Source organism: Nelumbo nucifera, chromosome 5, assembly GCF_055504915.1.
Source record: "Nelumbo nucifera cultivar China Antique chromosome 5, China Antique-T2T, whole genome shotgun sequence".
Taxonomy (NCBI): domain Eukaryota; kingdom Viridiplantae; phylum Streptophyta; class Magnoliopsida; order Proteales; family Nelumbonaceae; genus Nelumbo; species Nelumbo nucifera.
In genome coordinates, this window is record NC_142653.1 from 45,885,647 (window position 1) to 45,912,984 (window position 27,338).

A 27,338-nucleotide genomic window follows, 5' to 3' on the forward strand; every position below is an offset into this window, starting at 1 on the left:
ACTTGACAAAAACGTTTTTTTAAGGAGTCTTGAAATCATGGACGTTTTTTCTTAAAAATCGGTCCCAAAAAGCGTCCACCCTTCTGAACACCGTGAAATACTGAACAGCTAAAGCGTTTAGCGAATCGTATCTCAGTTCTGAGACCCTATGCCTATTTTATAGGGACAAGTGTCTCAATTTTATTAGTAATCTAAGTAGAGATTACACATTATGCGTAACTAGGTCCGGAGTGTTGGGAATCGTCTTCGTCTCTAGCCAATTCATTCTATGGATTCGCGGTTCCTCGGGAGTCAACGATTCGAACCGGAAGTCTTCGTTCCAACCGAGAAAGGCGCGCAGTGAGAAAATGATCACCTACCTCTGTGGCGTAATAAGAAGAAATGCCCTTGACGACTGTTCTGCGTTCTCTTGTTGCAGTCGTGCCCACAAAAACCTTTTTTACTACCCAGAAAACTAAACGCTCTCTGTCACTCTCAGATCAGGTGAACTCATACTACCATGTTTTCCCCCAATTATTTCACTTTTTCTTCTTGTAATATGTTTTGCTTTTCAGCTATGGAGAACCCGTCATCGTCTGTGTTGGTTTTGCTCGGAAAATCATCTCTAGGGAACGAACTAGCTCTTTCTTGAAGAACAATAACAGTTTGAAGCTTCCTGACGTTAGCAAAGTTTCGCTTCTTCTGAGTTCAGAGATGGAGAAGCCCTGTGACGAAGAAGCTTTTAAAGCAGAATTATACATGAATTCACTTTCAGCCAATCGGTTTGGCAGATTTCTCATTTGGTCTCCTCGATTGGGTTCGACCCACGATGTCGTTTCTCAGTATGTATCTCTCAGTTTTAAAAAGTTCCTATTTTTGGGGAATCTTTCCAAAAATGTTGGTTTTTTAGGGGGATGAATCTTTTAATGTCTTTCAGTCGTGAACAAAAATTTTTGCGAGCTTCCTATTGGCACTGTTTGTGTTGCTGATGTTCAATTCAAAGGGAGATGTTTGAATTTTAAACTTCAATAAGCGCATTTTCTTGGTTTTTTTTTTTTACTCTAAGAGATCTAAACTTAAGCGATTTCATATTCAATGTGATGGATTTTTTCAGGTCGCTCGAAGAATGTGTGGGAATCTCCAAAGGGTTGCCTTATGTTTTCGTTTACTTTACAGATGGAAGATGCGCGTGTTGTGCCTCTTGTACAGTATGTGGTGTCTCTGGCGATAACGGAGGCGATAAATGATGTTTGTGATGCAAAAGTAAGTGCTTATATTGGATTTTTTTTTTGTTTTAGTGAGCGAGGAAGTAAATGCAGCCAGATTGTTCCTTTTGGTTTTTTGTCTGAGTTATTAGTCTGCTTTGACTGACTTACGAAAATTCTGAAGAACCAGCTCCAAATAGTACTTGGCTTTATTTTAGGGTTATTTTTGAAGTATAAAGGTCTTGAGGAGAGAGAAATAAGAAGAGGACAAAAGGGTAGTTCCTTCTCTCTCTCTCTCAAGCATTAAACAGAACAGGTTTTTTCCCTAAAATTTGCCTCTTTCTTTTATTCTTTCGTTACTCTCTCTCTCTCTCTCTCTTAATTTTTAATTTGTAAAAATACTATATCGTTCTTAATTGCCATTGCTTTATTATTCAATTCTTATATTAAATAAAAATACTTATTTATTGCAAAGCTGTGTTCGTAATATTGAAATAAATAGATTTGAAAGTGCTACTGTCTTTTGGATATGATGATATACCAAGTTTTGATATAAATTTCATTGTTTTTTACTAAAGAACTTCACTATTTTTCAAAATATATATGCTTGCTATTGATATTTAAAACCAGGAAATTAACCTAGAATTTAGGTTTTTCTTTGTCAAATTCCTTTCTCTAGGTAACTTAACACTAACTTATCTCCTAGGATCACCTACGCACCTTGACAACTGTGGTATTTTCGTATTGGAAGTATCCACAGAAATTCTTCTGTGAAATAATGAATGAATTTAGGTGAATAAAAACAGGACAAGAAGATGGGCCAGAAATAGCTAGTTGGTCAATAGCTCTTTATGTATTCTTGCACTACTCAGGGCATTATTGATTCTTACCTAGGATATCATTGACCATCCTAAAGGTATACATTCTTACCTAGGCTACCAACAAGTGGCTACTTAGTCTTTTTTCCTGAACATGGTCTGTGATATGGATTGGGGTTCCCTAAAGGTATACATTATTGATTCTTTTGTCAATACACACACAATTTACTTGTATCCCTCCACAAAAAAAACAAAAAAGAAAAGGAGAGAGCTCTGTCCAGTTTGGAAAGGATTAGGTTTTTTATTTGACATCTTCTTTGGCTATTTGGAACTTGTACTTGAATCTCATATTTAGCCTTTGTAATTAATTTTCAGTATTTTGAAACTTTTGATATTCGATATATTTGATCTGGAAATGTAATGTAATTTCAGGGCATGCCACATCTTGGTGTTAAAATAAAGTGGCCAAATGATTTGTATTTAAATGGCTTGAAAGTTGGAGGTGTCCTATTCACCTCAACATATAAATCAAAGAAGTTCAATGTCAGTGCTGGTAAAGGGGACTTAACCTTCTGAGATCACATTCAATTCTTCTTTTGCAATGAGACCATGCATTCTCATATCTATGTTGATAACATGGCTGTACTGTTTCCTTTTTCATTATCACAGTCTTTTAATCTCATATACTCTAATATATCTGAACATGTTAGTTGATCCATTAGTCTTGTCTGCAAGGCATTTTGGAGAGGGATGGATAATATTTGGTTAAATGGTTGAATTATTGAAGCATGTTTTGCTATTACAGGAATAGGTTTGAATGTGGACAGCAACAAACCAACTACATGCTTGAATGCAGTGAATCAAGAAATGAATTCTGCTACTTACCAGATAAGGAGAGAGGACATGCTTGTGGCATTTTTTCAGAGATTTGAGTATCTTTTTGATATTTTCTTAAATAAGGGTGAATAAAGTCTCAATTGTGAATTTGTGATGTATTGTCTACATTTTTTTTTATTTATATGTCACATCAACTGGGTCTTTTTTTTAATGGATTCCACCAATCTGATCTTTGAATTTGTGCAATAAACTTATAGAAGCTAATTGAAATAATTCTGGGAGAGAAAGGGTTGACCAAAAGTAATAACAGATTTTGAGGAAGAAAAAAGAAAAAGAAGGTTGGAGGGCCTCTCTTGGGGTTCTCAAAGGAAGATATGATAATATTGTTAATGAGCTATATTCAGATAGGAAATTTATATTCTATATTTTTCATCAGTCAATAACTTCTGAACAGACCTTCGAAATCTAATTTGGAGATCTCACAAAATCTAGTTGTCCTAGCTTCCAATTTCTCTCTAATCAAGTGACGTTCAGCCTGTAGTTAGTAGTTTCTTGGAAGATGGATGAGAGATTTGGACTTACAGAATCTAGAGATCCACCTGGTCATCATAAGTGAACTCCATAGGCAGACACCTTGTAACCTCATTCTATATTTTGGATTATAGTTTCTTGGAGCATGAACTCATCTGGTTATTATAAATGAGTTCTATAATTCTTGTACCACATTCTATATCTTGAACCACACATACCTACAGAAACTATACACAATCCAAGATGTTATGCATTGCTACAAATTTGGCTAGAACTAATTTTGTCTTACCATTTCTAGACCACAAAATTTCTCCATAGAGTACGCGAATATGGAAAATTTTGTTTGTAGAATGTATGTCCATCAAAATTGCATGCTCCATACTTTTCTACTCTTACTCTTCACTATAATGCTTGATTTTCTTTTCCTATGTTTCTACAGCCACTTACCTGGAACTGAAAGTGCTTTGTTCACAAAAAGGAACATTGCAAAAGCCAGTTCACCCATACCTTTTGGTCTGTATCACATTACCAGTTTACTAGATGAAATTTATTCTTTTCTATAGCTTGCGATAGAGAATTGCTTTACATTTTTTCATTTATTTTTTTGACTATCAGGAACCATCATCAATAATATATAATAAATTAAAATACTAAGCAATATGCTTTCAATCAAAGTAATCCTCCCTCTGAAAGAAGAAACCTTTGTTTTCACAAGCCAGCCTCTTCTCTATCCTCTCCAACAATGGACCCCGTGCAATGTCTGTTCCTATGTGAACCAATTCTTGTATTAGGTTTTTCCATATTTTATCATCTCAAATATATGAATTAGAGATATATGGATATATCCAAAATTCATGTCAAAACCGATTTTTTTTTTTTTTTTTAATTTTTTCATTAGGTTCTTTAGGGAGTTCTATCCTTGTCTTTGTTTATACCTTGGGACTTGGGTTGGATCAAATTGCTATAATTCATCCCTGCCTTTGAATCAGTTTGACATTTTTCACAGATTTTATAAACAGAAGTCCTTATTTTCATATTTGTCATTCCTTACCTATTCTTTGGAAGAAATTAACTCTCTTGAAATTTTGAACCTCAAATTATATCACCATGGAAGGAAAATTGAAATAACATTGTAGAGCTGATTCAAATGTTGAAATACCATAGTGTTTCTCTATAAATATTCTATGTATTAGCTTTTGTGGCATTCAGTGAATGAATGAATGAAGAATTTTATCTACTGATTTGTTTGGTGCTGACTCCATACTTAATGAAGGTGTTGACTCCATTTCTAGGTGCTGACTCCTAGAGACACCTAGTGGACTTGACTTCATTAGGATATATCAGGTATTTTATTTATTGGTTGGAAGTTAGTTTGCTGGATCTCTATTTATTAATTTCAGATTTCCTATTTTTATTGCTTTTTTTCCCTTCATTGCTGAATTATTCCTACCTACCTGTATTTTTTCTCTTTATTCTTTCACCATATTCCTTCATCTGTGTTATTTCTGTCTTTCAGGTTTCTACACTACCTAAATGGCATAGGTTACACCTGTTTCCCTTTGTTTCTTCTTCTTTTTAATATTTGAGCACTCTTACATTCAAACACTTAAGTTAAATGTCAAACAAGAAGGCTGAGGGCTTTGGCTTTCTTTCCAGTTTGATGTAAACCATTCCAGCCACCATTATTTGTTATTATTTTAGGGTTTGATATCAATTTCTGGTTCAGAGACAGTTTACTCGGTTAGAACCTCCTTTTTTATTCCTTTCACTCAATAAAAATAAACTCACCTAAATGTTTTCCTACTATAATGCAAGTCTTTGTTGGGGTTTTCTTTTGCGTAGTCTTACGGACTTAAGAATTGTCTTCCTTTTTAGCTCGCCTAAAGAGGTATTATAGGTTTTGATAACAATAACAGAACCATAGAATATAGTTTCCTTAGAATCTTTTAGCATTTTCTATTTCAAATTGATTTAATTGACATTGTGTTATGAATCTTGTAGTAATTCTGATTACCCCCTTCAAATCTTGTATGAGACTAATCTAAAATTGAAGGTGTTTTAGTGGGAGGTCAAATAGAATAAGTAAACACTTAATGCCTTAAGCGTTGAGAATATGAATGGGAGGAGATGCAAAAACTAGGTTTTTTCTCCTAACTTGTGCCTGATTTGCAAGACAAGCAGGGACTCTAGAAATCTCCTCTACATCCATTTGCTCACTTGCTTATGAGATTTGTTGCAATTGGCTGGGAAGTATTTGTTGTATGGTAGGTCTTTCATCCTTCACTTCAAGTGGACTTGTTTCTTCTACCAAGAAAAAAAGTGGACTTGTTTGAAAGCCCTATTCAGGAACAGGACCAAGAAAATTTTTATTTTCAATATGTTCTGCTAGGTACATTTTTTCTCTTTTGAAAGAATAGAATGTTGCATTTTTTGAGGACATTTTTCACCTCATTCTGAATATTTTGAAGTTGATTACTATGATGCAGTTTTCGCAAAGGCATTTTATGTGTAAGCCTCAAGGCAAGGTGTACCATGGGGGTATATTACATGGCCCAGTCATAGGGTGTGACTGAGGTTTAAAGCTCATCTTATGCATGAACATATATAAATGGCTTTAAAAGATATGGAAATTAAAAAATGTTGAAATTATGCCAAGTTTACCTAATTCTCGTCAGTAGTAACATAAGTTAACCCTAGTTAGCAAAAGCATCTATTAAAATACAAAAGAAAATAATTACCATTTTTATATGGTTATTGAGAGCTCTAGAGAAGCTGACAAAAGGCTGAAAAGAGAAATTGGTTGTGATTAGATCTGAGGACTCACAATTTAACTGAGAATTGACCCTTGATAAATTGGACTGGTGAAAAAGAATTCAGGTATTGGTCTCAGATGGTTGAGACAAGGCCTTGTTAACTTGAGTTTGGGTTTATTTTTCAGAAAAGGTCTGCTTGTGAGGTTTATTCCTCAGGTTTAGAATTTTATTACAATGTCATAGTATTAGTTCATTGGGCTTCATGGTTGAGTTATTCAGAGACATCCATAGATTCTTTCCTTTTTTCTTTTGAGTAGCAGTATTTAAGTATTGGTATTAATGAAGTGATGCTGGTTAGTGTCATCATCATCATCATCCATGCCTTATCCCAACTATATGGGGCCGGCTATTAGTGCAAGCCCCTATGAACATGAAAAAGAACAAGGGCAGTCCATATCCATGCAATTGTTCTCTGTTATGCAACATGCACAAAAGAATGTATTCATGTCTCACCACTTTCCCTTCTTTGAAGTCCTAATGTTCTGCACTGCTTTTTGGTGAAGGTGAATCCTATGATATTGAGTGCTTGGGTGTCTCATAAGGTCAACCAGTGGGCATTGGAATTTGTCCCATTACATCAAAGTGGCCAGAGTCCCCACTTCCTGGATGAACATGCTGTTCCTATGAAGGCAGGACTTTTAATCTCACTGTTGATGAGTTGGCCAAGAGTGGGATATCTCATTTTCGCATGCATTTACAGGTCAACTCTTCCTATGTATCTTGTTTTTTTGGTTCTTGCATGTCCTAATTTTGTGTTTTATCTATGCTACACTTTCTATCATTGTTTCCCATCTTGACACACATTTACAGTCACACACATCAGACATACACATAGATACATTCACATACTTGGCTGACTATAACTGATGGTAATTTCAACATGGACATTGATCTCTTGGAAAAGATGATTTATTCTCTAGAGGAAACTTTTTATTTTCTCACCTTCTCTAGTTGAATGTCAAGCATTTCTTCTTTGACCATGCAGGATTTTCATGGTTGTTCTCTACTTAAGTAATATCGTATTCATATATGCACATGAAAAAATGTATTCTTATGCAAAATTCTGATAAAGATTTTTGCAGTACATGGTTGTTCACTCTCATGTTGTAAAATCAGGACACAAGTAAACACATTCTTTTCCATGTTCCATTACAATCAATTAAGTTTAGAACATAATAATCATGTTCCAATACATTCTTTTCCATGTTCCATTTTTGAAAATCAAGGTTAGCAATCTTTATTCCACTATAGAGAAGCATCAAAAGATTTGCAAGTTACCAAAATCTAATCTCTTAAGAAACCACTAGTCTAACATCTGTACAAGTTTACCAAATTTAAGTTTTGCAAACAGAGCCATGGGCGGGATTAGAGGAAGTGGCCATATGTCAGGTTTTTAATTATCACAATCAAGTGAGTGAGGAAACCAATTGTAAAGCCCTAAGCCGTCAAACATCATTTCCCAAAAGCAAATTCTAACATCATTTCATCATTCAGTTATTGAACATAAACAACAAAAGCAAGAATAGTTTCACTAATTAATCCTCATAGGCTATTCCTAAGCATCTAGGTCCATTTAACTTTTGCATATTTTTATATTGTTGTTGTTCTTTGTAGATCCATGGTGTTCAATCTCATATGCATGCCCATGCAGAGATTTGACATATATAATTCAAGTAGTAAAAATTTGAGATTTATAAAGTGAACAAACATAAAAAGATAATTTTTTTGGGTGGGGGGACTTTTACATTTAGCATAGCAAAACTTATTTGACTGGATTTAGTCAAATATATGTGGAGACACAAGGTGTCAACCTATGGATTATCTATAAAGCTTTTATGTTCTAGTAAGAAATTATTTTTAAAATTTTAATTAGGGATATAAAGTACATCTTTTTGAAAGAATTTATAGAATAGAAATTTGTAATGCTTAAATGCCACATACCCCCTTTTTTTGATCAGTGAAAAATTTTATTAATTCAGAACTTGAAACTGATGCAAGCTGCAGCCTCTCCCAACAGATTACAAAGAGACTAAAAGCGGGCCACATAGAGACTAAAAAATAAATTAAAGCTGATCCCAAAACATAAGTTCCCTATTTGCTGCCCCTTGTTTGGCTAAGCAATCAGCCAGAGCATTTGCTGATCTTCCCACCACTGTATTGTTACAGACATATTCCTTGTCAGCCACTTCAATTTTTTGTTTTCATTTTTGTAGCACCACACAACATCCTCAAAATTCTTTAACCACCCCACCACCACCTTGGAATCCTTTTCAATTAACAGTTGCTCCACACTCAATTGATTTGTGAATTGCACTCCTTGTAAAGCAGCTAGTAATTCCTAACAAAATCCTCAAATCCCAAAGGACTCGAGTAAAGAATTACAACCTCTCCAAACTCATTTCTCAAAGCCCCTCCCATTCCAGAGAGCCCTGGGTTGCCCTAACTATTCTCATCAAAATTCAGCTTTAGTGAAAATTCAGAAGGGAGAGCCCAACTCATAACTACCCTATTCTTAATGGAGGAACACCCTGTCACTACTAACCAATTCCTCCATAAATCATTAAAGGAGAATTGGTGGAAGAGTTCCAAAGTCTATAAGTAGTGTATTGCCTATTCAACACACATTCCTTCAAATCTCGGCTGCTCCTCTTCGAAAATTCTAGCCATTCCTTTTTTTTTTTTTTTTCGTTTTAGGACAAGTGAAGGTAGAAGGGTTTAAGATCATGCTTACTTCTATTGGCATATTCCACTTGCACCCAAGCACTGAGAAAGGCCAATCCCATAACTCTACAGTAAAAGAACAAGAGATTAGAAAGTGGTAGCAATCTTCACTGTGAGATTTGCAAAGAATACACCAATTAGGTGAAATACAAAGGAAACTCTCTTATGTAGGTTATTTGAAGTATTGACTTTCCCATGGAACTCTTCTCGACAAAAAGCCATAATCTTAGGGGGAACTGACCTAAACCGAACTTCCTTAAAAGGGATAACCTATTGAGAGGGAGATTGGAAAAGGGACTTAAAAAAAGAAGCACAAGAGAAGGTCCCTTTGGACCTAGGAACCCACACCCTTTTGTTTGGTTTAGAAGGATCCAAACAAGCCTTATTGAGGAGACAAAGAAAATTAGATAGTCAATTGATTTCCTCATCCCTTAACCCTCTATGGAAACTAAAGTCCCAGTTTGGAGCCAAAGGAATTATCGAAGGGGAGAGAGATATTGAAACAACCTCTTTTTATATAAAAAGGTAGAGAATAAGGAAGGGTAGAGGTCCTTTAAAGGGGTATCTCCAACCCAAATATCCTCCTAGAAACGAAAACAAACATCATATGTGACACACCTGAGAAACTAAGGAAGAATGTTGTGAATTACCTTCCAAGGTGTTGCCAAGATAGCCCACCGTGATACACCGACATCCCACCCATTCTCTGAACAGTCGTGAATACTTTCCACCACTTCATGCTATAACCTCTCTCACTCTAGGGGCCAACACCACGATACTTTTCCAACAAAGCTAGGTTCTTTTGAACCACATTTCCTAACCCCAAACCCCCTCCTCTTTACTTCTACATACAATCTCCCACATAATAAGGTGATTCTTTTTACCTTCCCTCGGTTCCCAAAGAAAATTTCTCCAACTTATTTGCTTCCCTAGGCAGTATCCTAAAGACAAATAGAAAATAGGTAGGCAGATTTAGGGGTGTAACCGAGTTGCGTCGAAACTTGACTCGAGCTCGATCAAGTTTTTTCTTTAGGGAGGGCTAAGAGAGTTTACCCCTCCCTTTGTACTTATTTCTATTTTGAAAGTTTAATAAAAGATTGTTATTGATAAAAAAAAAGTTGTTTCATACTTGAACTTGACTTGAGTTGATACTGGCTAGCTACTCAAACTCAACTTGGCTCGAGCTAATTATAAACAAGTTGCTATTAAAAATTATAAATAAATTAATATTTAAAATGTTATAGAAAAAATATATTAGAAAACTTGATTATATATTAAAAATTATAAAAAAAATCAATATTATGAAATATTATAAATAAAAATATATTATGAAACTTGATTATAAATTTATTTATTTATATTATAAATAAAAATATATTGAAAAATAATATTTTATTAGAAGCTTGAATAGGCTCGTGAGTTACTTGATCTGGGTATTACGAAGCTTGAACTTGGCTCAACTTGACTCAATAATCTTCGAGTCGAGTTTGAATATTTAGTGAGCTGAGCCCAAGTAGCTCATGAGTTGGCTTGGCTCGCTTATATCCCTAGGTAGATTCGCCCATGTAGCTCTTATCAAGGTGCTACCATCCAAGGAAATATGATTCTTCTTCCACAAGGCTAATCTTTCTCAAACTTTTCTAGCACTAGAATCCAAAAACCACTCCTAACGGATGCCTTAAATAGGACATAACCCAAGAAGAGATGGAACACTCAAGACACTCTGCAATAGCCTCAACCTCCCTAACATCCAAATTGATACCCACTATGCAGCTCTTTTCTAGATTGAGTCAAGTTGGAATTCTTTCAAAGCCTCTAATAAACTCTTTTAGATTTCTTACCTTCTCGCTAATGCCCCTGTCACAAAAGATCATCAAGTCATTTGCAAACTAAAGATGAGTAATTGGGATTCGGCTTCTACCTATTCTCCAACCCCTTGTATCATCTTCCCTATCAGCCTAGTGATGCCACATACTCTGTTTGCGTAATGCATATAATATAGAGGAATTCTAGTAATAGATACATAAGATCAAGAACTGCTTAGAATACATAATGGCAAAATATATAAAAAAGTGTTTTTGTTGGGAAACCAGGTTCAAGGATTTGTTAGATGTTTTTGTTCGTGCTTTTAAGGTGTTTGCAACTGTTAAATGCATAAGGATGACTTGGGATAAAGTTTAGTATTGGAATAAGAGGCATGTATATAGATAATAATGTTTTTTTTCTTTGAAAAGATTAGATTGTTGTTTCTTTTAGAATGGTATACCTGGTTTATTACTTGAGTATGACAATAATATCAATAGAAGTATTATGATTGTAGTTGAGTTAAAACTTCAACTCATCTGCACTATCTTTTTCAACTAAATAAGTATAAAAGAAAATATTGTATCCTTTTGGAACTTAAATACATGGAAATGTAAGGTTCATAGGAATTTAAAACTATCTATTAAAAGCTAGATGAATGCCCTTTAATTTAGTGTCCAAGTTCAATATTAACACATGAGTAATGTATCAACAATTAAAAAAGAGCCAACGCTTTTATTGATAGGAAAAGAGCTAATGATTTTCTATAAAAAGGGAGATTAAGTGTTAAAGAACATAAGGATCAGGAGGAAGCTATGAAGGAATGCCATGATTTGTATCAATTGGTTGTAATTGTGACATATCATTTAATAGTGTAATATTGCAGTTTAATATGCTGGAAAAATTGTCTACTGCAATATTGAGGTGTATTATTCCAATGTTCTCTATGGAAACGATTCTTGACATATAAACATTTTTTGACCAAAACTTAAAAGTTAGAATCATGATGTGCAGTTAAATAGACATGAGAAATTATTGCTTGCTGTCTTGTTCTGAGGTGTTAACTCCACTGAAGAAGATTCACAAATGCCTCATTTTAAGTGTTTCTCATGAAAAATGTGTCCCGAAGATTGAGTTGGGATGTGAGAGCACCTTAATTAAGGCCATTGCAAATCATTTCTAAACTTTGAAGCAACAATCAACACCTATTTACTGAGGTAGCTTAGCTAGCTGTACTTTTACCTTATGTACTGGAATAAAACCCTGAAGAGAGAGATTGCCAAATTCCTTAGTTAATTATGAAATGGCGATTTAACCTCCATAAACATCATGACATGATGGGAACCCCTTTTAGCATGTGAAATACCCCTATGTATTTCTGCCCCTATATGTGTTTGCCTTTTAACCAACCATGGCCAATTTAGGTTGGAATGTTTCAGAATCCAACAAAATTACTACTGCTACTGCTTGCTTTTACTTTTTTTTTCTTTGGATATTTAATACATAGATTTCGTGGTCATAAGCCATGACTTGTAGAAGGATGTTGATATGGCATGGAATAATTATCTTTCCTGTAGATCAACAGGGAAAATATTTCCTTTATGCTTTATCAAATAATTATAGGAAACCCATCTGAATATGTGCCTTCTTATCATGCATTATAAAGTAAAAATTAAAAAAAAGTAAAAGAAAAATTACATGGCATTATACCTGTGAAACTGTTATAGTAAAAGAATAAATCCCTTGTACTGGTGTTGCTGTTAATTTACATGTCTTTCTGTGTTGATATTATTCACAAGCCTTGGTCATGTGATACGTGAATGAAACCTTTTGTACATCATGAAATGATGCTTGACCTAATGTATAATGCTATATTTACAGTTTATTGATTCTGTACAGCTCTATGCATGCAGTGGACAGACAGTTATACAGGAAAGAAAAGAAGATCAATGGGTAGAAGATGTAGTGGTTAAAATTCAGGTGAAGTAGGTAAGATGATTTTTAAGAAATTAAAGATGTTGGATTTCGATTATTTGCTTTTCTAACTGCAGGGTTTAACTTCCTTGGGATATTTATTAGCTTCTGATGAGGGCAATCAAATGTATGAGCTTCATCCTGATGGTAACATGTATTGTCTTTACACTTATCAGAGGACAGGTATTGCCTTTACCTGTAGTAATAATCTCCTCAGTATGTAATTGACAGTAGAAAATAAAAGCAATTGTGTCAAATAAATGATCGTTCCTTGGAGGTCTTGTGTCTTTGCTAAATGAAATCGAGAGTTGAGAATACTCTGACATTAGATGTGAAATGTTCAGATAACTAATCATAGGAAGATGAACTGCCAATATATTAATATGATACCAAATATGCATAATGTTTAGTTGTTGCTCATGCAAATGATGTTGATGTTGTTTACATGAATTTAGATTTCAACCTTCATGAACAACATGGTGTAAATGTTGGAGTATATCTGTATTTTCAAGATCCTCACTTAATATTGACTTTTTCTACTGACTTGATAAATATTATTCTGTGACCATGGAAATGGAAAAGATGAGCTTATATTTTCCCTAATCTATGATCAAAGTGATGCATTGAAAACATGATTCTTAAGTATGAGCAGTCAACTCTACTCATATTGGAAGAATCAATATTTAGTCTCTAGTTGGGCAGTCTATTGGGAGAAATAGTTTTCACTTCATGGTAGCTACTTGTCATATTTGAAGGAATTACAGAGGTTAGCAGTTTGTGTTGTGCTACTACATGATTTGGAGATCAACGGTATCATATTCTCTTTGGAGCAACCTATTCACCTTGAGAGTTCTTTCAGCTGTTGGCCTTTTGTTGACTCAATAGCCATATTGTCTCAATATTCCTATGGGTATCCAAGAAAATATAGTGAAAATCTGAGGCTTATCAAGGTGTCTAGTGTGCTTACTGGGCATCTCTTCCAAACATCTGTCCTGTGAGTGGTATTCCTGAGACTGACTCCTTCAAATTGCATGTACTACCAAAATTTGTGCATTTGAACGTACCAGTGCAGACACCTTGGCAATTCTTTGCCAGTCTATACATTTTACCTCGTAGAAATGATACAGTACATGTCTTTGTTAGTGCAGGCAGCAGATACCTTGGTTAGTCATATGAAGAAATTTCACCTTGTGGAAATGACAGGAAGGTTATAGACAATGTTCTGACTTTCCAGAACCATAGGGATGGAAAAGATGCTCTTCTTTTCCATGTTATGTGTATGTCTTACCTCGTTATACCTATGTGCAGCTGTATAGTTAACTACCATATCAACTAGAGTTGCATCTTTGAAGCTCCTATTTATATTGTCCATTAAGATGTGACTTGGGTGCCAGAGTGCTCTGATCTTCCTTCCATAGACCTCGTTGCTTCTTTTTTATTGATTAAATATTCACATTCTTTGATTTTGTGCTTCTGCTTTAACACTTGACAGCTGTGATATCAGTTGGCCTGGTATAATGATGTCTCTATTTTTGTACTAGACCACGGGTTTATGACAGAAAATTAACCATGAAAAGGAATGCATTTACTTGTTTATCTTTTATTTTTGGCCTTCATCATGGACTAATGCGTTTATCACTTGGTCACAGTACATCTCATGTGCAGTAAATATTCCATTGCAATGGTTTTTCATAATGTGTATTCTAGCAGTTTACTGCAACACCACAAATTGTGGATATGGACTATCAGCACTCACATTACTGGCTTCATGTGAATCCAGCTTTGACTTCTTCAAAGGACTGATCCGAAGGAAACTGGGATAAAGAAGATGCCTTTGCAGCTTCCAGCCTTCCACCTTGGAGGAAACAACTAGTCCTCATCATGTGCATGGACAGAGGATGCTTTTCACTTTTCCCATTTTTTTTCTTTTGTTAATTGGGCAGGTCATTCCATTAACTTATAAACAGGGATCTGATCTCAGTCTCAGCTGTGAAGTATGACCATTGTACAAGATTTTGAATACCTTCAAACAGAAAATTGGAATCTCTCTACTGCATCTTCTCCTTTTCTTAATTTAATAAGAATATGCCATGTTCCTCCTAGATAATAAATACATTGGTAGGCCTTTTGGTCTCTTCTACGGCAGCCATGAAAGGATTTGATTAATCAGATCTATGATTGTTCTGGTCTTTTTCTAATTAAATATGTTACAGGCATTTGTTCTATTAGTTAACTAATATATATTCCTAATCTTGCTAGATCAGCTACCCATGACCCCATTTGTGAACCGGGTCCACCTTACAAACCAATTAATAATCATGTCACGTGGGTTTGGCAGCATTTTCCAAGCAAGCCCAAATCTAATGTCACCAGGCTCAATGCTCCCCATTTGAATCTCAATCCTGTTGACTCTTGAACTACTGTGATGTCGTGGTACTGTTCTTGGTCCAAAAACACAGTTCTAAACATGTTTGCCAAGCCATGATTAATGGCAATGGAGGTGCAGTGGTACAAAGTGCAGTGCAATTCCAGTACAAATTTATCTTGGCCACTGAGAGTGGCCTGTCCTTGTGATGGTTTTCCCCATTGCTTTCCGTTTCTGTTTCTTCAAAGGGAAAAAAAAATTCCCCACATGCACAGTCTTCCCTATACAACAAAAAGACAGGAGCAGTGTATAATTGGTATGACCATAACCCATTTAGGGTCCATTAAAGGATGCTGTCCCCATCGCATTGTGGAATTTTATGAGGTTAAGTCATACTCAAAAGGCTGCAAAGGGTGAAGAGAGAGAAGGCCCTTAACATTCATGGCTTTCCAGCCGAGGGAGTAGTACCCTCTTTTGTCATCCATGGGACCCAATTTTCCCCAAACAAGCCCCCCACACCCTTCAGCAGAATATGCCTTTCGCCCAATGTCTCTTTGAATTTCACTATTCCTTGCAAGGTTGGGGTCTGTCCAATCTGTACCATGTACCCCACACATCAAGTTTTCAGCTTTTGCCTCTTGGCTTGTCTTGCTTGGCCTGATCAGGCTGGCCCAAGTTTTTGTACAGACCTTCAACCCAGAAGAGTAAAACCAATCTCAAATGAGAAGGGGCATCTGGGTTTTGGGCAGGCAAACCTCTCTTCAAGCATGGTATTACAAGTTCAAAATTACCCCTTTGAACTAGCTCTTTATCATAAGAATATGGTGTGTTCTTTGTAATTTCACCAGGGGTTTGCTCCATTTATCAAAAGCAGGGTTGCCCAAAATCTCTATCCCTTAGATAGATATCCTTGTGCCTATTCACAGGTCAGGTTGGTCCACCCCAACCCGGTTAAACTCCTGTCGGTTTCAGTTGGCACTTTCCAACTCGACCCATCTCCCCCATCTTTATTTGACAGCAATTGATCAAGTTGCATACTACCGGCCGGTCAGGGCTAAGGTTGCTGATGTCGACCGCAGTTTGTATCCGGGCTGGGCTTAGCCATCACAGAGAGAAGCCACCTTTTTTAACCGGGCCATAATGCCCTAAACGCTTCTAAAAAAGGTCCAGAGATGAGAGACAAGCCAGGTAAAATTAGTGAGTCTGCTTGAAATTAACATAGTAACCATACAAATATCAGCTTGAGTAAGACAATTTGTCATCAAATCAGACCAGACTATGCCAGAAAAAAGGCCGGGCCTACCATATTGGGGTTCCGCCGCAGCTCAGATGGCTGGGCGGTGGGGGTCATGGACTCGTGGGTCATGGCCCCATGCATTCACATAGAACATTTTCCAGCCCACCCAGGTTTTTCTATCATCTTTTGCATTATCACATGGCACACGCACGCATGGTGGGTAGAAAGTGCCAATCCAGCCGAACCCACCCCACCCACAGAGAGAGAGAGAGAGGTGGCTTGTTTTCACCACCCAACAGCAACAGTTGGGAGCCCACGCCTATCTTTGAAAATACACTCCGCCCACGTGACTATGTCAAGATTTGATTGAAGAGAAACGGCTTTTAAACCGACCCAATTAAATCTCAAGGTTCAAATCGTACACTCTCTCAACCCCGTCAAGCCCTACTGATATTATTGCCCCACCCTCAGCCTCAATCAAATGCTCAAGCCTTCCCACTTAACAGGCTTCCCTCACATCCCGTTTGACCCAATAATGCTCTCTCAAATCAGTCACTTCCAGCCTCTCTCTTTCTTGGATCTACCATGAATGAAGTGGATAAAGCAACATTTATGGCTAGCAAGTGGGAACACTGAATCTATTTGTTGCTTTTGCGTTAAGGCCAATTATATTATACTGTTTGGCACTTGGGACTTTCTTGTGACCCTGGCCCATGGGGCCTTTGGTCGGATTGGGAATGTCCTGATTCTGACCCAACCTGGCGCTTAATCTAGCCGGTTCAGCATTCCCCGAATACGAAGCCCGGGAGAACCAGTTGGTTACTTGGTTCAATTTTCAATTTGGGTCAGTTAGATTCTGTCTTGGTTAGGGATGTCAATGGGTCAGGTTCGGTACACTCAAGCACATATACGTATACTTGCTGCAAATTCCAACAGTTTGGCTCACTCAAGGCTGACCTGCGAGTGGATCATAAGCAAGTTATTTTTGAGCCATTTGAGCTTGGTTTGTGAAGAGGTTGATTTGGTTTGTCTAAATTAAACTTTGAGCCCAATATATGAGTTGGATAACAATTCAGTTAAGCTCAAATAACATGAAGCTCAGTTTCTAAATATGTGAACTGAGTAGGCTTGACTCACTATTGAGCTCAAGCTGAACTGAATCTAACTAGAACATATGAACTTTTGAGTTGAGCCAAATTTGAGCTAATAACCTATTATTTTTAATTCGAATAGAACCCAAGTTTAAACTCGAGCATTATATTCTTTTTACCCTAAACTCAAATAGTCTAATATTCAGCGAACTTATATCCACCCCTACTAACCTAATATTAACCCAATAGGGATCAAGTCAATGCAGATTGATCACTTAACCCGACCCATTAACATCCCTAGTGTGGTTGGCATCATCAGACTTGAAAAAAACTAGAGAGAGAAAGAGGGGAGAGAGAGAGGATTCCGATGAATTGGTGGGTCGTGTTAGCGGCTCGATTTGGTTGAAGAGTCATGATCCAAGCTGGCTAGCAATATTATGAATTCAAATATAAGACTAGGGATAGCAAATTAGCAATGGAGGAGGGGTGGTTTGATCTTTGAATAATTGAACTAATAGGGAAATAAAAAAACATACCCATTTCCTGGAATTGTCAGAATGTGCAAGGCAGCGGAGGAACAGTTAGAAATACATGTAGGGTATAAGGGCTCGAGTGATTGTAGAATCAGAAATGGTTCAGTACATTGCCTTCGTACAATCTTTTCTCCTTTTCAATTTGCACAAATTTGTTTCTTCATCCCTGTTTCAGATTCGTCACTGTAGCCAAATGGGAGGACAAAATAATTGAATGACAGGTACATTTTTGTGTGCATGAATGAAAAGCAGGATTATCCATATAAACATTGTTATCTATACTAATCACCCTTGAGGGATGGAAATGGGTCCGGGTTTTGGGTCAAAATGCCGGGTCGGTATGCTTTGGGTTACTAACAAGCAGAGGCAACTTAAAAAAAAAAAAAAAAGAGTTCAGAGGCATTATCGATGTGTTGGCTGAGAATTTCGATATGTTTATTACAAATTTGCTTTTCCAATGAAACAATTTGTATTTTATTTATCAAATTGTGTATTAAGAGGAGAATAGTACTCAAATTTACACTCAATTGCATGCATGTAGTACAAATACCGAGAAGAGATGCAAAATTAGAGGGATTCCCAAATATCTTTCACCCACTTGGAGGGATGGAAATTGGCCAATTTGCACTGTTCAAGTGTTCATCACATACAGGACTCTTTTGGGTGTTGTGTCAAGTGCCTCAATCCTCATTGGCTCTGTTTATCATATGATTGGATTCTTTCCCTACAAATCTAGCATTGTTAGAATTCCAAGCATTTATTTAAAACATCACTTGCCCTATAATTAAATTCCGCTTTCTGTTCCCCATGAGCCATGTCTATAGGGTCAAAGTTTGGCTGAGGTGACAAAGCAAGAGAAACAGGAATTTGACTCATTTTCTACTCCAATTCCATGGAATTCAAATACCCATCTCCCCTTAAAAAACCCAGTTTAAAAATCTGGAAAAAAAAACAGGGAATTATTATAGTTAATCCAATCAGAGGAAGTAGAAATGGGGACAACAAATTATTCCTTTCCAAACACAACCTAAGAAAATAGATGCTTTAACAAAGGCTAGCTAGTTGTAAATCAAATTCCTTCCTTAAGCGTGAACCTTCCCCTAATAATAGATTCATCGTTCATCAAACCCTATGATAGGGTGCTTAACAACTACGCATTGGAAAGGAAGAAAGAGATATGTTTGGTACATAAAATAATAGAAGAGAGATTAGTTAAAGCAAGGAATGAAAGTTTTATTAGTTTTAAACTCTTAATATCAAGTTGCAATATCTTAATACTACGAGCCTAATGGAGTAGTGTCTTCTCGTAAGGCTACACAGAAAGATATGTAGTATCACATGTATATTTGTATTATATTACTCGTGAGTCGGGTCTCCCTGGCTCACATAACGTGCCTTCGTCACCGGTTCAATGTTTTGAACCACAACAATTTGTGAGATATTACAGCCTGCATCTAAACCGCCAATTGGGTTCTTTTCCCTAAGCCCGGATCTGTTAACAGCAAAAAGCGTGTTAAGATGCTGACAGCAATGAATTCAGCTGCACATAGAAAAAAAAATTGTACTCTTATGGAACTTGGATCCACGGTCCACCCCAACAAGCGTCTCAACAACACTTCCAGCAAGCCAACGTAGATTCACAACGGGAACATCTCCCCATGAATGACAAGGGAGATGTTCTCGATGTATGGCTGTAGTGGTTTGTTTAGATTTTGGACCCAAGCATATTAGGATTCACTTTTATGTTTTCAGTCAGGGATATTATGCTCATCACTTGATTTCAACTCTCAACAGTGGGGGGTGGAGGATATGAGACGGGAAGAACTTTGACCAATCAGAGCCCCTTATTTGATGAATTTTCATTGGTTAGGGTATACTTTGGCAAGTGCAATTTATTTAGGTAAGTGCACTTATCTATGTTTTTTTTTTTTTATTTTATTTATTTTTATTTTTAGATTTTCAGATAAATAATAGAATGGCATTTTTATCCATAAAAAGTAACTATTAAAATGGGTAAAATGGTTCTATCATGTTTTGTAAAAATTTCTCCCAAGTGGAAAAATTACTTAACCACTTGGGAGATGGGTAAGTTTTACTGAAGAAGTCAAAAGTAGCTTTACTGTGGGATCTATTGCTTAATGCAAAAAGAATATGGGGAAAAGTTAATCATTGGCCAATTTTTCCATACATATTTACCTACAAATGAACGAGACCTTTAGGCCACATTTGTTTTTATTTATTTAGGTAAATTTGCTTATCTGGGCAAATGTTTTCTAAGTAAAACTTGTTCGATAAATGAAATTCCGACATTCATATAAGTTACAAGTTATCCAGGTAAAGAGAACAGTTGGGAGAGAGAACGTGCTTATCAGTTGCTATGAGACCCAATATTGTGGCCAACAAACATGGGTTTTGTGGTCAACTTGCCCCCTGCTAAATACCAACAAATGAAGAGGGCCTTAGCATAAGGAGTAAGTGTAGGAGATCCAGATTGACAAAGAGGTCTCTCCCCAACATTCGTGAAAGAATTCAACTCCCAATAAAACATTTCCAACACTGTCCCAACAAGCCATTACAGTCGCACATCAGAAACATTTTTCCGTGAATAACAAATGTGCGGATGTAATGGCCTGTTGGGACAGTATTGAGAGAATTTTTTGATAACAGATCCCTACCTTACCTTGTATGAAATAGGTTTGATCCTTGTGTATTCAAATAGAGGATTGTCATGTCCTCGTCCCCTGTCTGATATCCGGGAATGATATGGCAGGATGCCGCTTCCTAAGATGCAACCTGCTCTTGAAATTCACAAAAACCTAAGCCATAACATAGGTGCAGTACACCCTCTTATCAGCTATTACGATAAATACAGGCATCTAATGGATCACAAAGATTTTGAAGAAGATTGAGTGACACCATCTACCTTGTAGTAGAAAATGCTAAAGGTTAGGTCCGTATCTAATTCACCTCTCCTAATACCCTAAACAGCTAGAACCAGCATTCAATAATGCCACTTCTCTTTTGACAGCCTTACTAGAGTAGAATGGTGAAACAGGATTCATACGGTGATCCCAACAGTTGAAATAGGAGTTTGTTGAATTAGGATTTATATTTTATTGCTATTTGAAGCAGTGCTTGACCTTCTTGTAAGACTCTGAGATGGGTTGGGGGGAGTCATGTCTTGCCATATGTTCCAAGCAGAAAGGATAAGAACCAAAAGCTCAATGATTCACACCAAGAAGTCTGGTTGATAAAAAATCAATGTTATCATGTAAAATATTCAACCATTTGATCTCTGAATTGAATTTTCTCCAAAGCTTTTATTTGGAACTTTTTCTTTGAAAATAAATATAAATAAATGCCATTGTCAGGTCATTTGGGCTGGACAAGCTCTTTAAGCTTCTACAAGGAATGTAGGTCTCAGAGACATTGACCCAAACCTTTTTCAATATATTTAATACAATTCAATGTTCTCTTTTTCTTCATTTCCATTTTTTCTCTACCTCTTGGTCTGTAAACAATGGTGCTGGGTTCCCATCTTTTGTGAGACCATAAAAAATTCAAAACCTGACAATGGCTAAAAATATTTAAAAGAAGGGTCTCTCATCAAATGGGTGCATGACTACAGGTGAAGTCATCCAATCAAAAGCTCATTATCAAAACGTGGTCAAAATCATATTACAAAATGCACAATCCCAATGCATATGATTTTATTTAAAAACAAAAACAATTATCACATCAACAAATTCATGTTTTTTCTCTATGTATTTTTCTAAATAAAAACAAATATCACTTCAGCAAAACTATATTGACAAACACTTCTAATCTTTTTTTTTTCCTACCATTTTTCTTGAGAACGAGGGGACTGATTTGGACACCTTAATACTATTTTACAGTTGAGAGGCTCTCCTGTGAAATGTATCCCACACCGGTACTGTTACAAATAGTCTGTATAAACTAACGTGCCATGCGGAGAGAGTTTTATTGAAGCTATCAAAAATTTTCACCTTTATTGGATTGCAGTTCAGTTGTTCTTCTACATCCATTTATATATTTTGTTCTTCTTGAGAAATTGTATTTGGGTTCTGATTGGCCTTTTTGTCAATTTTATGTACTTATATCAATTTCTTGAATGAATGAAATATGATTTTAACCTTCAAAAAAAGATATCCTACAAATTCGATGCTTCCTTAATAAAAATGTCGATATATTCCTCTTTATAATGATAACAATTAATACATTTGTCTTTTAAAATATATATTATATACTATTTGGACTAATAATTGGGATGTGCCCAATTAAACTCTCAAAATTTCATTATTGGAATACATTCAAGGAGAAGGGGCTAAGATCTGGGCTAAGTATGTCTCAATAAGGGTCCCTCTCATCATGCACTTGAGATGGGTAAGTTAGAACTTTCTAATTTGAACGGCTTTGTGAACTCGTGTTCTTGTCTAGTTAAGCAGCTGTCGGCCCGAGAACCTTTATAGGGCTGGCCCAAGGTACATCACAAGCTTGCACGTTGAGTTCATGTGACTTGGTCTCTACCAACTTAGGCATCCGTGATCAGTGTACTATCAAGCTTTATTCATGGGGTTGCTAGCTCTAAGTCTGGACGTGGACGAATAGGGGAAGGGCTCTCACTGGTTCGAAGCTTTATGACCATATGAATGACAATGTGATATTGCAGTTTTGCACGTTGGAGACATACGTGACTGTTCTCAGGACTCCATTACTGTGATGTGATTCTGCAGTTTGGACCAAGGAACATAAATCATTCATTCATTTGCCTTGGATCATGATACCATGCAGTAGAACGATAGAGATGTCTGAATCTCGCTAATCGCCATTTGGGTTGTGTTTGATATTTTTGTTGTTTTTATCTGAAATGTTTTGGGTTGATCAATATAAATTGTTGTTTCTATTTTAAATGTTGAAATTTGAAGGTGATGAATGATTAGTAAAACACATGCATTTTTTAATTGAACCAAGTGACTCTCGCATGTGACATGACATCTCAGATGTCTCACCATTAATGTGTATTAATCAACCAAATGCATTTTGTTTAAGGTAAAAATGGCAATAGTACCAAACACAACCTTGATACCCCTTTCTCCTACCTTAATTCTCTCTAATATAAAGTGAAAAGTGGAAACGACATCAATAGGTGTTTGGCATGATTGCTGTTTATTTTTAATAAAAGTGTCACATTAAGTCATTAACGCCATACAATAATGGTACTTAATCACCTATTTTTCTTGTTTGTTTGATATAAATGCCTAGTTAGCTACCATTACAACGAGTTTTTATTCGCAATGGTACTAACGTTTTTTTTTTTTTTTAACTTTTTGGTCTATGTGGTGCCTAATGGCACTTAGTTGGTTTAAAAAAAGAATAAAAATGTATATAGAACCGGTGCTAATTTAATGTTATGATTTTCTAGGCACAAACGTGCCCCTGGCCTCCTTCCTCACTCTGAAACTAATTAAATATAACCCACATCTTGCCTCTATCTTCTTGTAAATTAGGCTGTGTTTGGTTGCAATGCGATTTTATTTGCACTAGTATAAATGTATGGAAATGAAAATAAAAAAAATGCAAATTCTTGTTTAATTTTGTTTTGGGTTTTACTTTATTTTGCTTCATGTCTTAATTTATTTTATTTGTACTGCAATCAAACAAAGTAAACTACAATTTTAAACAAAAATAGATCAAAGTTTGTACTCAAATCATTTGCATTGCCATAATTTTGCATCAGTACAAATTTATTTGTATTGCATCCAAACACAGCCTTAGATAGGGAACACATAATTTTACTAACTATTTTACCTCTCACCAGAATTCTTTTTAACTCAAAAACCACTGCACTCCCGTGCATTTATATGCTATTACAAATGAAATTTGCCCTGCAACCAAATTCTTTACTCTCAATGCCTATATTTCAGCAGTTACCAAACACTACCTAAGTAAGTTCCATTCAATCAACACAAATTGTAAAAACTGAGAGACTCCTTTTCTGCCATCCATTTACAGCATATCATGTCACGTGTGTCCTCTTACAAGAGAACGAAACTACTTACCATTACTATCGAAATGGAGTAAAATGCATCTTTCTCCTGAGTCCTGAACTACAAGATTTTACACCAGACCTTCACAATGAAGCAAAAGCTTGTGAATTGTACAAGACTGAACAGACATATTTTCATGAGGGACAGACAACAGCATCAGTTAAGGTGAAGCACAGGCACAGGCACAGGCACTGTAAAGAATTAGGGTTTTGAGATGATTGCAGGTTTCTACCCTTCTCATCATTCTCTTCCTTTTTGGGTTGAATTAGGGTTTTGATTGTTGCTTGTGAAGGCACGTCACAGTGCAACCGGATTGAATTTCTTTCTTTAAACAGGTGAGTAAAACTGTTTAGGCTGCATTATTTGAATCTCACATGAGCTTTTTGACTGAATGGTTGGGGTCTATCATGTTCACAAGGACAGCTCCAACTGTTTATTGACACGATGCCTTATCTACCATGTACTAATTATGGTTAGTAATTCTTCATTATTACAAGCTACAGCACTGGTTCAGCTGTATTCAGCTATTCAGGGTCTATTACATTTCCTCAGCGGCTTCTAGCTTTATGAGATGGGCTCCACACAAATAGTGTATAGGTCTTATATCAGTCCAAAAATCAGCCTTTCAATAAAGCTTGTTTTAGTAGCTTCTTCAAGGTGGTTCAGTGAAAGCATCTAGATCAAAGCTGAAGTCCTCTCAAATGAGTCTTTAAATTTTCAAAGAGGCTAAAGTAGACAGCTCTGCCTGTTTGGGAGGGCTTTCATATAGTGGCTTTAGGGGCTGCATGTTAGGCTCCACATGAAAGCAGCTGTGTTTGGTGAAAAACCTAGACCCCCCCTTAAAAAAAGCATGTACTGAACTGAGAAATCACTTTCCAGAGTTTAGATCTGTGCCCCATGACGGGGCGCCCTACAACATCCCATAGTGCATCCTCGCTTTGTATTGGAAATACCTCTCGATATTGACATCATTGGGTCTGGTGTTATCATCAGAAGATGTTCCCAATACACGGTGGGATGCACTATCGAACATTGTGGGGCACTCTGTCATGGGGCGCAGATCTGAACTCCACTTTCCAATGAAGCTAGTTTTGATAACTTGTCTGAAGTGGTTCAGTCAATACAGCTAAATAAATGTTGAAACCCTCTTTTTACTTTAAAATAATTAATTGATAGCAGAAGATTTTTCACCAAACATAGATTATAAGTGGACTGAGAAGTCGCTGCAGTTCAGTCCTCTCAACCGGGCACCCAAACTTGCTAAATCAATGGGTTTTTGCAAAAAAACAAAACATAAAAACAAAGGTAACCGCCTGGTTCAACCACCCGACCAGATCATGTAGGCAGTTTTTTTTTTTATAAAACGGAAGATACATACAAGAGGGGCTATACAGCTCTGAGACTAGCAAGTCCCCAATAATTCAAATAGCTAATAAAGGTTAAAGCTCTAGAAATCAAACCAGAGTACAAAGAATTATTATGGGCTTGATTTGTTAATCAATTAGCATCTTTATTGGCTTCTTCCTTCAGTCGTCGATGATAGTCTTCAACTCCACGGCGGCTTGGTCTATTAGATGCCTTACAAAACATGCACTAAGCCTTGTTTATTTTGGATAACTTTGTTAAAGTCAATATTTCCAAGAACCGGAAAGTCCAAACATTTGTTTTGGCTGTCACCGTCCATCTAAACGGTTCGACCGTCCGATCCGATCCGAGGGTGATAACATTGTATCGACTATCAAGTAAGTTTACTCAGAAAGGAGAGAAATGACTGATGAGAGATGTACCACATACTCTTCTGTGACGAGATCTCATTAGGAAGATGTGCAACCTCGTACAGACACGTGCGAACACACCTTGGGCCCAACGACGTCCAAATCTTTCGCTCGACACGTGTGTGTCTCTCTCTATACACCGTTTGGACGTACAAATTACCAATAAGTCTGGTACTGTAGAAAACCTCTTGTCCCCCGTAGTTTTCCCGTACTATCGCGGCTCTGCCACCCCACTACGCCACCTCTCGCCCTCTCCACCCCACCCAAATCAAGCATCATCATCGCGCGGTAAAAGATTGAACAGTACGCGGGACCCACTCAAATCACTGCCAAGTAATTGCCACGTCGTCACAGTACAGTTGACGGAAGACCGGTCAAACCATCACCATAGCACGGCACTCTACCACCCTCTGTATGATCGTGTGCGTCATGGTATACGGAACCACGGGTGCGTCCCCACCTTACTCCGCTTCTCTGCGAGGGACCGACAGCGACCACTCGGCATTGATCACACGTGCTCTCACATCGTAGAAAAGAACAATAGTTTAATAATTAAAGAAAAACGAAGAACCGAAGAAACCTGGGGCGCCAGAGTCGGCAGACCGTAGGATCGAATCATTTGAGCGTGAGATTCCATATGCCTCCCCGCGGTTGCTTTCGTTTACCTTCTAGAACGCAACCGAAATGGACGGTTTTAAGCATTGAATGCAAAAAGCGATACCGTTTGGACGGTAGTGATCGTCGTTTGGTGTTTTTAGCATAGAATACAAAAAGCGATACCGTTTGGACGGTAGTGATCGTCGTCCGGTGTTTTATTTTAGTATGGGCTACGTAAATGGGCCCCGGTTAGGTTTGCATAAGCTCATCGGGAATCCCATAGCCCGGTTCAGGTCCCATCGAATGACAGACTGATGTCAGCCCGCCCAGAGCGGACCAATTCCTGGCACTGTAGCTGTAAAATGTTGTACTTCCTTCGTTTCTGTTCCCTGTCTCTGAAGCCTTACCGGCTTATCCTTACGGCCTTTACCACATGCGGGTATCCATAGTAAGTGTTGATCAATCATCAACGGTGATGGAAGGTGCGGAGCACATAGCCCGATGATTCCTGAACCATCAAATCGAAAAAATGGTAAAGAAGATAGCCGATGAGCCGTTTCTCTGAACCAATCCTGGCCCACATGAGCTGGTCAAATTTGTTCTGGGCCTTCTGGCTGTGCCGTCAGTCAGGTACTGGCTCATATCTAGCACTGTTTGGTTGTTGTGAAACAGGCGAGCATTGATTTTCTTATTGTTTCTAACTACCTTAAATGCGTCACTGACAGAACCGGGTTCACGGTCGGACCAGTTCTGGCCCGTCCCGTCTCGAGCGGAAAGAGTGGAAAAAGGCGCGTGCGAGATCTCAGGAAATCCATGCTGCTTTGTACACTAGAGAGTAGAGACGGCTTTGGGCTTGGGGAGTTGGGGGTCCTTTCTCTTTGCACGGTTGCAGAAGTGCAGAACAGTTTCAGGCGTACTACGCACCCAGCGCGTACTATCCAACTCCCCCTCGAATTATCTACGCACCGGTCTCTCAGAGCCACCTCACCCC

General features: G+C 37.2%; 1 protein-coding gene across 27 annotated transcripts; it reads left to right on the plus strand.

The window, feature by feature from the left end:
- The first annotated feature begins 187 nt into the window (after positions 1–187).
- On the plus strand, positions 188–14,737 carry LOC104608588 (biotin--protein ligase 1, chloroplastic-like). 27 transcript variants are annotated; one of them, XM_088888580.1, is made up of 10 exons: positions 201–483; positions 555–821; positions 1,094–1,242; positions 2,435–2,555; positions 2,808–2,963; positions 3,810–3,883; positions 4,663–4,714; positions 4,887–4,912; positions 6,687–6,883; positions 12,607–14,737. In XM_088888580.1, exons 2-7 carry the CDS (start codon positions 809–811, stop codon positions 4,684–4,686), a joined length of 537 nt encoding a protein of 178 aa, XP_088744706.1. In that variant the 5' UTR covers positions 201–483; positions 555–808; the 3' UTR covers positions 4,687–4,714; positions 4,887–4,912; positions 6,687–6,883; positions 12,607–14,737. The 27 variants fall into 27 exon arrangements, with proteins under 27 accessions (XP_088744707.1, XP_088744706.1, XP_088744705.1 ...); XM_088888579.1 differs by having other exon boundaries at positions 4,887–6,883; XM_088888578.1 differs by lacking the exon at positions 4,887–4,912.
- The last annotated feature ends 12,601 nt before the right edge of the window (positions 14,738–27,338 follow it).

Bases quoted from the DNA above. Each gene is read 5' to 3' on its own strand.
- LOC104608588 (XM_088888559.1), top strand. The intron at 1,243-2,434 runs GTAAGTGCTTAT...ATGTAATTTCAG, and splicing joins ATGATGTTTGTGATGCAAAA to GGCATGCCACATCTTGGTGT. The intron at 2,556-2,807 runs GTAAAGGGGACT...TTGCTATTACAG, and splicing joins GAAGTTCAATGTCAGTGCTG to GAATAGGTTTGAATGTGGAC.